Source organism: Jaculus jaculus, chromosome X (assembly GCF_020740685.1).
Source record: "Jaculus jaculus isolate mJacJac1 chromosome X, mJacJac1.mat.Y.cur, whole genome shotgun sequence".
Lineage (NCBI taxonomy): Eukaryota > Metazoa > Chordata > Mammalia > Rodentia > Dipodidae > Jaculus > Jaculus jaculus.
The window spans coordinates 109,395,689-109,408,790 of record NC_059125.1 but is presented as its reverse complement, the minus strand read 5'-3'; the positions used below and the strand labels follow the sequence as shown (position 1 = coordinate 109,408,790).

At 36.2% G+C, this 13,102-nt stretch overlaps 1 protein-coding gene and 1 non-coding gene across 6 annotated transcripts in view; both read left to right on the top strand.

Annotated features, from left to right (window-relative positions):
* Lrch2 (leucine rich repeats and calponin homology domain containing 2) overlaps positions 1 to 13,102 on the top strand; it is a 136,702-nt gene that overhangs the window by 100,548 nt on the left and 23,052 nt on the right. For 3 of the 5 annotated variants that reach the window (XM_045140632.1, XM_045140630.1, XM_004659113.2), the window contains 6 exons: positions 3,660 to 3,704; positions 7,390 to 7,440; positions 9,826 to 9,883; positions 11,176 to 11,288; positions 11,464 to 11,601; positions 11,759 to 11,836. In XM_045140632.1, the coding sequence (XP_044996567.1) occupies positions 3,660 to 3,704; positions 7,390 to 7,440; positions 9,826 to 9,883; positions 11,176 to 11,288; positions 11,464 to 11,601; positions 11,759 to 11,836 (483 nt within the window). The remainder of the gene's footprint in view (positions 1 to 3,659; positions 3,705 to 7,389; positions 7,441 to 9,825; positions 9,884 to 11,175; positions 11,289 to 11,463; positions 11,602 to 11,758; positions 11,837 to 13,102) is intronic. The other 2 variants (XM_004659114.2, XM_045140633.1) reach the window with 1 other exon arrangement.
* LOC123456982 lies at positions 7,799 to 7,927 on the top strand. The gene has a single exon (XR_006634836.1). It is a non-coding gene; the product is annotated as a small nucleolar RNA SNORA35 (small nucleolar RNA).

Sequence of the window (13,102 nt, the reverse complement as noted above, 5' to 3'; positions counted from 1 at the left end):
GAGCTGATTTTCAAGAGGAATGTGGGAGGATTTGAAACTTTGGCTTAAGAGATGCCTTGCAGTGCTGTAAGTACAGCTTGATGGACTATCCTGGTCTGAGCTGCAAGACCTGAATGCAATAAGAACTATGGACTGTGAGGTTTGGCTTATGACAGTGAGAAAGAGCTTTGTTTAGACTGGGCTAGCAGTCTGTGTGAGAAGCTTGCTCTTGTGCCCATGTCCTGAGAAGTTGTGCAGGGTTGCTTTGCATAGGAATGAACTGGTGTGAGCAGAGGGATATGGCACAGAAAGAAAAATCTTTGGGTGAACTGTTGCCTGTTCAGCTGCAACTAAAAGATTACAACCTTTGAGACTGGGCTAGCTGACCTGTGCTGGGTCAAAAGTAAGAATGTAGACTCTTTTGAAGGGGCCTGAGTGCTCAAGGAGTGTCCTGTTCTTAAAGTCTACTTTATTCCCCCCGGGATTAACAAATTGGCACCCTACCTGGTATCATGGAATATAAGAAATGCTGGAAAGAGGGTCATTGAGCTTGCAACATGGTCTTGTGTTTTGGAAATGGCCATGGGCAGTGTGAAGCGGGTTTGCTGGTTGCCTGCATAGAGACCCCATGGGGCCATGAGGATGAATCATGGCTTGCAGTGGAGACCCAGTGGAGATGCTGGGACCATGAGATGGCTGCCGAGGAGCTGCTGGCCCGATGAAGTTTTCCAGGACTGTGAGTAGCCTAGCTGGAGGGGCGGAATTGGAATGACAGAGACTTGTTGCTGGTTAGAATTATTGGACTTGAAGATTTGTCACTGGCTAGAGTTGTTGGACTTGAAGCTACAGAGTTTGATGTTTTCTATGGTTGTTTAAATCTTGTATTGGTTGAATGTTTCTTTGCTATGCCCAATGCCATCTATTGCAGTGTGAATATTTATTCTGTGCCATTATGGGATTTTTGAGGTTATTTTTTGGTATTATGGCTCAGTTAAAAGATCTTGGACTATGGAGATGTATGAACATCATTTGGATTGATAAAAACTATGGGGACTTTTAAAGTCAGACTGAATGCATTGTATTTTACATCATGTATGGATATCAGTTTATGGGGGCCAGGGGCGGAATGTGGTGGTTTGATTCAGGAGTCCCCCATAAACTTAGGTGTTGTGAATGCTAGCTCCCCAGCTGATGGATATTTGGGAATTAATGCCTCCTGGATGGAGTGTATTGTTGGGGGCGGGCTAATGGGCTTTATAGCCAGTTTCCCCATGCCAGTGTTTGGCACACCCTCCTGTTGCTGTGTCCCACCTTATGTTGGCCAGGTGGTGATGTCCACCCTCTGCTCATGCCATCATCTTCCCCTGCCATCGTGGAGCTTCCCCTTGGGCCTGTAAGCCAAAATAAATCTCTTTTTCCCAGAAGCTGCTCTTGGTTGGGTGATTTCTATCAGCAATGCGAACTGGACTGTAACAGAGGGTTAAGCCCAAAGAAAATATATTACGTATTTTCTGTGACCATTACGTATTTTATACTAGACTAAGGTATGTAAAATAACCTGGTTTGCTCTCAGACAAAGTTTTTAACAAGTAAATTGCTTCCTAGGGAATTACTATAAGCTTCACATTTGAACTTTCCTTTTTGCTTCTCTTATTTGTAAACCAGACCTTTATTACAGTATTTGAATTCAGAGGTAATAAAACTTTAGTAATTCATCCTAATAGCAATTGAGTGTAGGTGAGTTGAATTAGCAAAGAAATAGACTTATAGGGGCTAGAGAGATGGCTTAGTGGTTAAGCGCTTGCCTGTGAAGCCTAAGGACCCTGGTTCGAGGCTCGATTGCCCAGGACCCATGTTAGCCAGATGCACAAGGTGGCAATGCATCTGGAGTTCGTTTGTAGTGGCTGGAGGCTCTGGCATGCCCATTTTTTTCTCTCTCTCTTTCTCTCTGCCTCTTTCTCTGTCTGTCTGTCACTCTCAAATAAATAAACAAAAATTTTAAAAAAGTTTTAAAAAATACATAGTTTTAAAAAATACCTATGGATTGTTTTCAAAATGATGCACATAATTAGGTTTTTAGACTTTTTGATATGTTCAGGAGTGTAAACCTATATCTAACTTTAAACTAAAACTGTAATTGAGTAACCTTTCATATATTTCTATCATCTAAGTTCTTGACTGGATGTCTTTGCTTTCAATTAAGCACTCACTCTTCCATTTCCTTTCTGTTCCTTGAGTTTTCACTATCTAAATTTGCTCAGACTTTCATTATATGAAAAAAAATGAGTGTTTCTCTCCTATTACAAGGGTTATGGTTGAGACGTTTATAACCCAAAACAAATTCATCCAAGAAAAGCTGAAAATGGAGTCACAATTTGATGTGACACAGGAGTTTTTGGAAGTGAAGACTTAAAGGCCAGGGGAAACTATATTTTCATGCAGTGCCTGATGAGAGAAGTGGATCATTGTTCCTAAATATGGTTGGACCAAATGAGCAATGATCTGATGGTTATACTGGAGGGCACTCAGCAAGGTCTGTCTGTTTAGACCTTGTTGTGCTTCTATATGACTTACATCTTCCTGCCATCTAAAAATCTGAAGAAGGAGCCAGGCGTGGTGGCGCACACCTTTAATCCCAGCACTCGGGAGGCAGAGGTAGGAGGATCGCCATGAATTCAAGCCCCCCCCAGAGACTACAGAGTTAATTCCAGGTCAGCCTGGACCAGAGTGAGACCCTACCTCAAAAAACCAATAAATAAATAAATGAATGAATGAATAAATAAATAAATAAAATCTGAAGAAGGGAGGGAAGGAAATTGAATTTTCTAGCTCTTATGGCTTCCTATAAGGGAGAGTAATTTGGTTTCTGGGACCCACTTTGGGGGAGAAAGGTAGTTGAACAATGGAGGGTAGGAAAAGGTCATAGAGTGACCTCTATGGTACTATATTTTGTCTAGTGTTTTTGGAAACCTAGCACTACCATCATCTGTGATTTCCTGTCTCAGCTGTATCCTTTGCTATCATTTAGATCAAATTTATCATTTCTAGTTCTCCAGGTTCTGATAATTCCTTAACTCACACAGTCTTGCATAATCATCAAATTCATTTGATGCAGTGTTCTTTTAAACCTGAAATCAGTAGATTTTTGTTTTGTTTTGCTGATAATTAAACCCAGGGCTTTTCCAGTGTTATTCTTGCAACCCAACACTGAACCTCAAGATTTGATTAAAATTAAAACAACTATTTTCTTAGGTAGTGGGTTTACAAACCAGGTGAGAAAACGAGGCCTAGGATAGGGTGGAATTTGTAAGTCATTCCTCACAAGACTTAAGTTTAAGAGATTCCAGAAAGACTTGACTTGATGACCAGGTAGATATAATGAATTAAGAAAAAGGAGGACTCTGATATAGCCCCCAGGTTGCAAACCTGAACAAACAGAAAATATGTCTGGCTTACGAAGGAAATATTACTTGAAATATTTAAAGTACTTGCAGTAGTATCTGGCACATAAAAAATCATTATATTTGTGACTGGTGGGACGAAACTGGCCATATATTGAAGTTTGACAGCAGGTGATTTAATAACAGTTTCAAACTCTGTGTAAACCTCACACACAGTTTATGAATAGAGAATTCACATATTCAAAGAAAAATAAAGTATGTATTTTAAATATTTTTCAGTATAAATCCGCAAGGAAGAGTTCAAGCGGCAATGAAAATGATGAGGTGAGAAAAGAGGGTAATATTTATTACTTGTAATGTTTACTTGTAATAGTTAGTTGGTTTATTGAGAGTACATGTTTCATTTTCTTTGTTATTGATTTAAGGCATAAGCTTTTCTCACCAGTAATAATATCTAATCATTGTCACATAGTTTAATCATGCAGTTTCTACATGTACTTTAGAACTCAGTTTCCAATAGGTCTAGAAATTTATCATTTGTCTTGGATCTAGAACTCATGACCTTAAGTTTCTTAGTTTTTCCTGTTTTTATCATCCTAAATCAGCCTGTTATTAGAAATGCCCTTATTGGCAATGTTAGTACATGAACATCATATAATTTGATGATAACACCACCAGTACTTCCTTTTGTGCCCCTCCTCTTCTTCCCGTACACTTAACTCCTTCTTTCCAACTGGTCCCTCTTCTATTTTAGTGACAATTTTTAAATTTTGCCCTCCTCTACCATCCATGTCGAAGTGTCGATTAATATTTATATTGTGTAGCTAAGATTTTAACTCCTTCCACAAGTTCTGTGCAGCTGTGCAGCATTTACAATGTTTAAATTAGATGTAGACATGTGACTTTAAGTTTTTCTTTTACACCAGGTTAATCTGTACAATGGTCTAGCATTGTTGAAATGAAACATTTTCATCACTACAAATACCTGAGTTTTGTATATTTTTGAGTCATGAAAATTGATAGTTGATGATTAGTACTTTGCATGGCTTCTATAAACACCTTTAATTTGGGAATTAAAATTAAACATGGAAATAATGAATTGCACTAGGTGACTTACCTTTTTTCAACAAAATACTGATATCTTTTCATGTCCTTTCCTATAGTATTTACAGTGATGGAGTTATGCCATCTTTTCACTGTTACTCTCTATGGCTAAGTATGACTGGCATGTTTTGTGTAGGTGTGTTTGGGAATATTTACCTCAGGTAATTCCAGTCTACATGTCATTAGCTTTGATTGTGTTACATTTGCAAGATGTTGGCTTATCCCTTGCATCTCATTGCTCCTTAGGTAATGACTCACTGCATGGCCTCTACGGTCGTTTTATGAGTTCTCTTGTTTTTGATAAATAAAGCCTGTGTTGCTGCTGTTGCCTCAGTTTTATTTCTCTAGTCATATTTCACCCTAGAACTTAGCTTTTTGTAGTCTTAAGATGGATACATCTTACTACATGCATAGAATCTCTACAGGATGTATCTCAGTCACCTCCCATGGACTTTAGCATACTCTTTTAAAATCATTTTTGCTTTTAAACATACTTTTTTCATTTGATGTAGTGGTCTTCAACCTTAGTTTCACATAGAAATCACCTTCTAAAAATTTTTAACTGAGTCTGAGTTTCACTTCCAGATACTGAAATTTAATTGGTGTGTGATATGACATGGTGTGGCCTAGACAATGAGATGTTTAAAGTTTCCCATTTGAGTTTGATGTTCAACTGAGGCTGATAAGTATTTAATAGATTTGTCATCTCCAATATAGCTAAAACAGAAGATGATTGATTGCCCCAGAGCCAAATGTTGCCTATTTGCTTTGTTAGTGAGTAAAGTTTTATTGAAAACATCTAAATTTCTTTTACCTATGGCTGCTTTGGCAATAAATTGCAGAGTTGAGTAGTTGCCACAGATATAAAATGATCCACAAACAGTAAAATATTTACTTTTACAGAAAACCAGAGGTTCACCTTGTCTGCTGTCTCTGCCCCCCATAATCATCTTCATCCTGCCTGCGTCAGTATCTAGCCCATCACCAATACATACTGATTTGATAATTTATTTTATTTTGGGGTATGGAAGTATTTTGCATACACCCACACCTTTCCACTGTTACTGCCCTGGAATAGGTCCTCATTATTTCTTGCCTGGATCACTGTAGCATCTTCCTTATTTTCCCTTGTTCTCTAGTCCGTTCTCCTCGCTGTGATAGGAACAACTGTTTCAAAAGACTCTGGCTGTAACTTTGCTCAGCACCTTTCAGATTCTTCCTGTAACTAGCAAAGCACAGTTTTTGGCCATAAAAGCTGTGGGAAGGGATTATGATCAGTGGTCAAATATTGATAAAAAATTATTAATAACAAAGTTACATTTTCAACATAAATTACTTTTCTTTTATCAAGGCCCTCAAAGTCACATCAGCCTGAGCTGGAAACATGCCCTCCTTTCATCTCCCTTGCCTTCTAGGAATGCAGAGCTTCTCTAGTGGTTTCCTTTTGTACCTCATTTATTTCTTGAGTCTTCTCAATTTCTCATCTTAGAATGCTCCTTTTTCAGTGAAAATTAGTGGAGCTACAGGTTCAGCTTGGCTTCTCTCTGTGTCTCCTAATACTCACTTAATCAATTTTTTTGTTTTGTTTTGTTTGTTTGTTTGACTGTTTTGTTTTTAATGAGACAAGACTTCACTACGTTGCCCAGAGTGGCATCGATTTCTTGGGCTCAGGAAATATTCCTGCCTACAGTTGTGTGCCACAGCTGTACCTAGCTTTAACTAGGTTTTACTTTGTCAGGAAACTTGACTCAGCATTTTTAACTGCTGCTGACATCTTCTATAGACTCTGTTTGTGCCTCATAATGATAGTGTTATGCCTAGACTATGAATATTGCTTTGCCAGTCATAGGACTCTCTTCTCCCTCCAGAGTGAGAGATTCTTAAAGGATGATGTTTTTGTACCAAATTTTACTGCACCTGGCTCTTAGAATAATGTCTGACCTAGAGTAGGTACCCAATAATCATTTGTTTAATAAGTGTTCTATATGGTATATATATACATAAATGTCAAGATTTATATTTGGTTGGCAGAATAGTTATTCCAGAATTATGGAACATAATTTTGTTCAATTGAATCACTTTTTTTCCTTGATCAAATTCTTTGTAACTCAGGGCTGGAGAGATGGCTTAGCACTTAAGGCATTTGCCCACGAAGCCAAAGATGCCATTTCAACTTTCCAGGACCCATGTAAGCCAAATGCACAAGGTGGCGCATGCATCTGGAGTTCATTTGCAGTGGCTGGAGGCCCTGGCACATGCACATTCTCTCTCATAAATAAATAAATAAAATATATTTTTGGCTGGAGAGATAGCTTAACAGTTCAGACACTTGCCTGCAAAGCCCAAGGTCCCAGGTTAGATTTCCCAGGACCCATGTAAGCCGGATGCACAAGGTGGCACATCTGGAGTTTGTTTACAGTGGCTGGAGGCCCTGATGTGCCCATTATCTCCCTCTCTCTCTCTCTTTTTCTCAAATAAATAAAAGTAAAACTTATGCAAAAATTCTTTGTAACTCTTTATATGCTAACATCACTATACATAATCTTCCAGATAAAGCTTATTTGGGGTGATAAACTTTTTGCAAGCCTTCATTTGTGCATCTTAGCTATGGTGTGTAAATAGTATACTTCTCAACTTTGAAATATTCAAGAATCCCTAGGCCATCCTATATAGAATGCAGTTCATTATTACTCAGGGTCTGAGATTGTTGATGTCTAACAAACTCCCAGAGGGCACTTGTTCTGGTGGCTCACAGACTGAACTAGAAGTTAGCAAGATGCCAGATTGAATCTTTCCTATTCCTCCTTTGACATGTGATTTAAAGTTGTTTTTGGTTTTCATTTTATATGTTGAAATCATCATTTTGTATCTTAATTTCATTCTTCATGTTATTTTTATATTTTAGCAAGACAGTGATAATGCTAATATGTCACCACAGTCTCCAGTCTCATCTGAGGTACAAGTTGTTTTTATATGTTTCGTATGTTGGTATGTGTTTTATATGTCTTACACAAGGGTTTTCTTTGCTTCTTCTCTCAAACCTCATCTTTTTTTTTTTTTTTACAAAATAAATGATGTACCTCCATTTTAATAATCTGTGGTAGATTTGTTTGTACTAATCTAGACTATAAAAATGTGTAATACTATGAATTTGCATAAATATTCATAGTTAATCTTTCTTGTGGTCTATGGGAAATGTTTCTAGATCATTGAAGATAAAACTATGAAGTATATGCTTTCTAGTTCACCTACATTTTAAAATAAATGGTCGATTTAAACAATAGCTTTAGACTTTTCACATGTAAAAGGCACTTCAGCATTGTGCAATGGCCTTTGGTTTATCTTGTAACCAATTAGGTCTAAAAGCAATGCAAAAGAAACTTCCTTTTTCCACGAGAAACAATCCTGAAGTGGGTTGTTCCTATCGACAAGAGGTTACACATTTCCTGGCATCTTAGACATAAGGGACATGTGGAGAGCCTATATATGAAAGTCACTGTAAAATCTTGATGCAATACTTTTGTGGTTTGGATGACTGGAACTTCTAGTTTAGTTTAATCTGTTGCTTTACCATATGAAATGGAAACGGAAAGAATTTGAAATAGTATGTCTTCTACTACAAATTGCCTTATTTGGTATTTTAAGTGTTTTTGCATTAGCAAATAAATGACTGAGTATTGATTTTATGAATTCATGACTTGAAATGTTTGGATAAAGAGAATTCATTGTGTATCTTTGATTTGTGTATAATATTTCATTATATGTAAGTGGATTTACTTACTAGAATGTCTGGATTCTTTATTACTTTGGATGATTTGCATTACAAAATATATGGACTTAGGGGTGAGGTCTATAAACATTTTCAAATTAAGCTAAAATGTTACAGAAGCTTTTAGAAAACAGTTTAAATTTAGAGTATCCTAAAATTAGTCTTGGGCATGTGATTTTGTAAATCCTTTGTTTGAATTTACAACAAATGTATACCTACAAATAACTACCACTTGCTTGCTCTATGATTTTGTACTTTTTGCACACAGGGAAATATTAGTGCCAATTTTCTCAGATATATTGTTTTTATAATGTATTTTTCTTGAACTTGAATAAGTGAAACTTTTTCTCTGAATTCATAACAACTTAAAAAGCATAATGAAATCAAACCACAAGGCTGCGAATTGATAGTATAATGAGCATGTGTTTTCATAGCCAGACTAACATTCAACTGGAAGTACCTGTCACATGTTAGTCTACAGAAGATTCAGGTTACTCTACAGAGTTCTGACTGCTTCAGTTTCATGTGAAAAGAAAAATTTAAATCTAGTGAGTACCACTTGAACAAAATGTGCAGGCTTCCTTAGAACATAAAATAGGCCCATGATTACGTGTCTTCTTCGTCATTGTAGAGCTAAAGAGAATTGTATCCCCATCATGCCATGGCAAAGAAGTGACTAAAATCTTGGCCCACCTACCTACTTCCCAGAGTTGTTACACAGATTGAATAACATGCTGCCAAGAGTACATTATTTTATCATTTTTCTCACCCCATTTTTTCCTCACAACAATGTCACTTGGAAGGTGAAGAACCAATCACAAGAAAACCAAATACTTGTGAAAAATATAACCCAAGCTTTCTAACTCCAAGTCCAAATTTGTATAATATAATATGTATCATTCTACACCATACCTCAGGTTTGCAAAGTACCTTGAAGCAATTTGTATTTAGATGGAAGAGATAATAATTTGTAATCATCTATTATTCGTCAACCTCTGTTAATATAAATATATGGCTTGGCTTCAAATTCTCGACTACCGAGAATCAAATCAAGAGCTGGGGAGGTGGTTGAGCACTTAAAAGACACTTGTTACAAAGCCTTCTGGCCTGGATTCTATTTCCGGCTACTCAATTAAGAGCGAATGCAAAAGTGTTGCATGCTTCTGTAGTATATTTGCAGTGGCCAAAAGCTCCGACATGTCCAGACATGTACATATGCAAATAAAAAAACAAATAAAAAGAACTAAGTCACTTGTCTTTTCATTGAAGTTGCTTCATTATTTTGGAGAATTTAATATGGCTATTCTTTCAAAAACATCTATTTAATATCTTTTGGTAATGATCTTCCTTATCATGTTTCTCATGCTATAAGAGAGAAGTATTTGAAGTTTGATAGTCAAGAAAATTATCAGGTGTTATTTACCTTTTAAAAACAAAATATCAACTTGAATTGAAATGTGGACTTTCTCTATTCCACTAAGTATGGAAGAAACAAGTTCCTATCAAATTTGAAATTGATATGAATAGTACCGTGATTACTTTGAAACAAAAGAACTTTGTTTTCCTTTTTAGGAGTATGACAGAACTGATGGTTTTTCACATGGCCCCTTTGGCTTGAAGCCTAGATCAGGTAACTATGGTCATTATACAAAATTTATAGACTATGTTGAAACTAGAGTTTTGCAGCTTAAATGGGTTTGATTACATAGTTTTAAGTACACATAGATTCTTTCCCTTCTCCTGAAAGTAAAGCCTTACTTGTATTTCCAATTCCCATTCCCATTTCTTTCTTCCTCTTTACCTTCAAGCTCCTGAAACCTCAGCTTTTTGCCTTACATATACTGCAGTGGTATTTCCACTCTTCTGTGACTGATGTTAGAATGACCACTCTGCCAGCAGACCAAATAATGTTTGAAATTATAGCACTCCATTATATTGTGGTTTTATTTATTTTTTATTTTTTTATTAATTAGTTTTGTATTCAGCAAATACAGTCAGTTTGGTACCATTATTAGGCTCAACCGTGACCTACCGCCTCCCCATTAGCCCCTCCTTGTTGAGGTATATGGGTCGTGCATTGTGGAGTTAGCCCACAGTTATGGGTAAGATAAATGTCTCTGCATATCATGGCCCAACATGTGGCTCTGACATTCTTTCCACCCCCTCTTCCGCAAAATTTCCCTGAGCCATGTTGGGTTCATTTTTGGTCTGCTTCAGTGATGAGGTGTTGGGGGCCTCTGAGGCTCTGGCTCTGTGATTTGGTAGAAGTTGATTTTTCTCTGTGTTGGTCTCCTTCCCCCTTGTGCTGGTATCTGGTTCATCAGGAAAAGAGCACCCTTGCTTGTTTCGCTAATTTTCCTTAGTTTCAGCCGGGGCCCTTTTGAGGTATGATAGGGTGGCCCTCTCCTTAGAAAAGAGAAGCAGATTCTCCATCAGAGAGTAAGTTAGCACCAGGACAAACGAGATATTGTGGTTTTATAAAAGGGAGCTTTTCACATTTGGCAAGCCCAAAAGAAAATGGATCCATATTACTTGGCACGGTATTGAATTATATTTTTTTATTCCTGAATAGGTATATTGACCTTCAAGAATAATTTCCTGTTTTCTTTAAAGATAAAAGGCAGACCTATATTCAATAATTATTTTAACATGGTTCATAAAATAATCTTAATAACATAAGTTTAAGTACAAGGGCAGGTGGCAGAAAACATTGTACTTGTGTTCCCTATTGATTTCAGTTATCTTGATAGAATTCATGTACACATGTATATACACATATATACTCAAAAAATATTTAGAATGTACTGTTAATAATGTCATGTAATTCTGTGCCATTTCTTTTTATTGTTCCTCTTTCTCCATTGATGGTTGTTCCTTTTTATTAGCTTTATAATAAGTTACATAATTTCTCTTTTCATAAAGCTTTCAGCCGCTCATCTCGCCAGGAATATGGGGCAGCAGATCCAGGATTTACAATGCGAAGAAAGATGGAGCATTTACGGGAAGAGCGAGAGCAGATACGACAACTTCGCAATGTAAGTCTCATAAATCTTTCAGATCTGCTTTGAAAAAAATGGGTTTACTTTGGACTATTAGTAAAGTACTTGGATTTTACTTTCAATGATCCTTAAATTTTTGGTCATATAATTGGCAATATAAATGCATAATATATGTTTAAAATATCTTAAATTTATACCCATTTCTTTATAGAACCTTGAATCCAGATTAAAAGTAATTTTGCCTGATGACATTGGAGCTGCATTGATGGATGGGGTTGTTCTATGCCATTTAGCCAATCATATAAGACCACGCTCTGTGGCTAGTATCCATGTACCATCACCAGCAGTGGTAAGCTTTCTCTGTGGCTTGTTAGCTCTCTAAGGGAATATATGACTTTTTAAAATAGTCTTTAAATAGTGTACCTCAGTAAATACAGTTTTCAGTGTCAACTAAATTATGTATATGAATACTTGAAAATGTGTCTTTTGCCCCCTTTTCTTTACAGCCCAAACTGAGCATGGCAAAGTGTCGAAGAAACGTAGAAAATTTTCTTGATGCTTGCAAAAAGTTGGGTGTTTCACAGGTAATTATCTCATACTATGTTCATCTATTAATTTGTTACATGTAAAATAGGATTTTCTTCACAGTAGCAATGAGTAATATTTTTCTCATTATACAAATAAATGTTTTCTCTTGGTCCTTTTTATGATGGTCCAGTATATAATTAAAAGTTATCAAATGGATGCTGTTAAGTTTATGTCAAAGTCATTTATAAAACATGTCTGTAAGGAAAAGTTTGCTAATCATAGACATCACTAAGTAAACAAATTCTAGTGACTATACTATAGTTTGGTTGTGATGCCATTGCTGTTGGCACTTTGTTTTTCCACTGGAGGACATTTAGACTCCTTTGAAAACCCATATAAACTCTAATTTGAAATATTGTAAACTTTAAAATTTTTAAAATGCCAAATTAAAATCATAGTATATTATGATAATTTCTGAATTGGATAAACTTTGAAATTGATAATCATTGGCTTTTGTTTCCCATAATAATTGCAGTATAATAAAGTTAAGGTAACCTTGCAAATAGAAAGCAAGTGTCTAATAAAGAGCTACAAGTTTTGAAAACATCATAAGTCTAACTACAACATGACTGTCAAGAGAAGTGACATCCTTAGCAGATCTCAATCCCTTTGTATTAAGCTCTCGTTTGAATGGTGACATCATAATTTGTTCTTTAAGTCTGATTTTAGATTCTTTCTTCAAGTGAATAAATATAATTTAATGCATTAATAATCAGTGAATTAATGGTTAACTTGGTAAATACATGATGCTATCTTCTTTTTTATATTTATTTATTTTATTAGAGACAGAGAGGGAGGGAAGGAGAGAAAGAGTAAGAGATAGGGACAGAGAGAATGGGCACACCTTGGCTTCTGTCCACTACAAACGAACTCCAAACATATGTGCCACCATGTGCATCTGGCTTATATGGGACAGGAGAGTCGAACCTGGGTCCTTAGGCGTTACAGGCAAGCGCCTTAACTGCTAAGCCATTTCTCCAGCCCTAATCTCTTCCTCTTACCTGTATTTGATATAATAGTTTAAAATTTTAATTCATTTTTATAAAGCAAATTTCTATTAAAGCAATTAATGTTTGCATATGTAAACAAGGGAATATGGCACATGAAACTGATAAAAACCATCATTTTTACACCTTCCCAACTATGCTGACAGCTTTTTCTCCTGTTTTGACTCTTGCTTTCTTTAATAAAGAAATTATTGCTACAGTTCCTATTATTATTTTAAATAATTTTATTGGGAAGTTTAATATATGAGTATACTG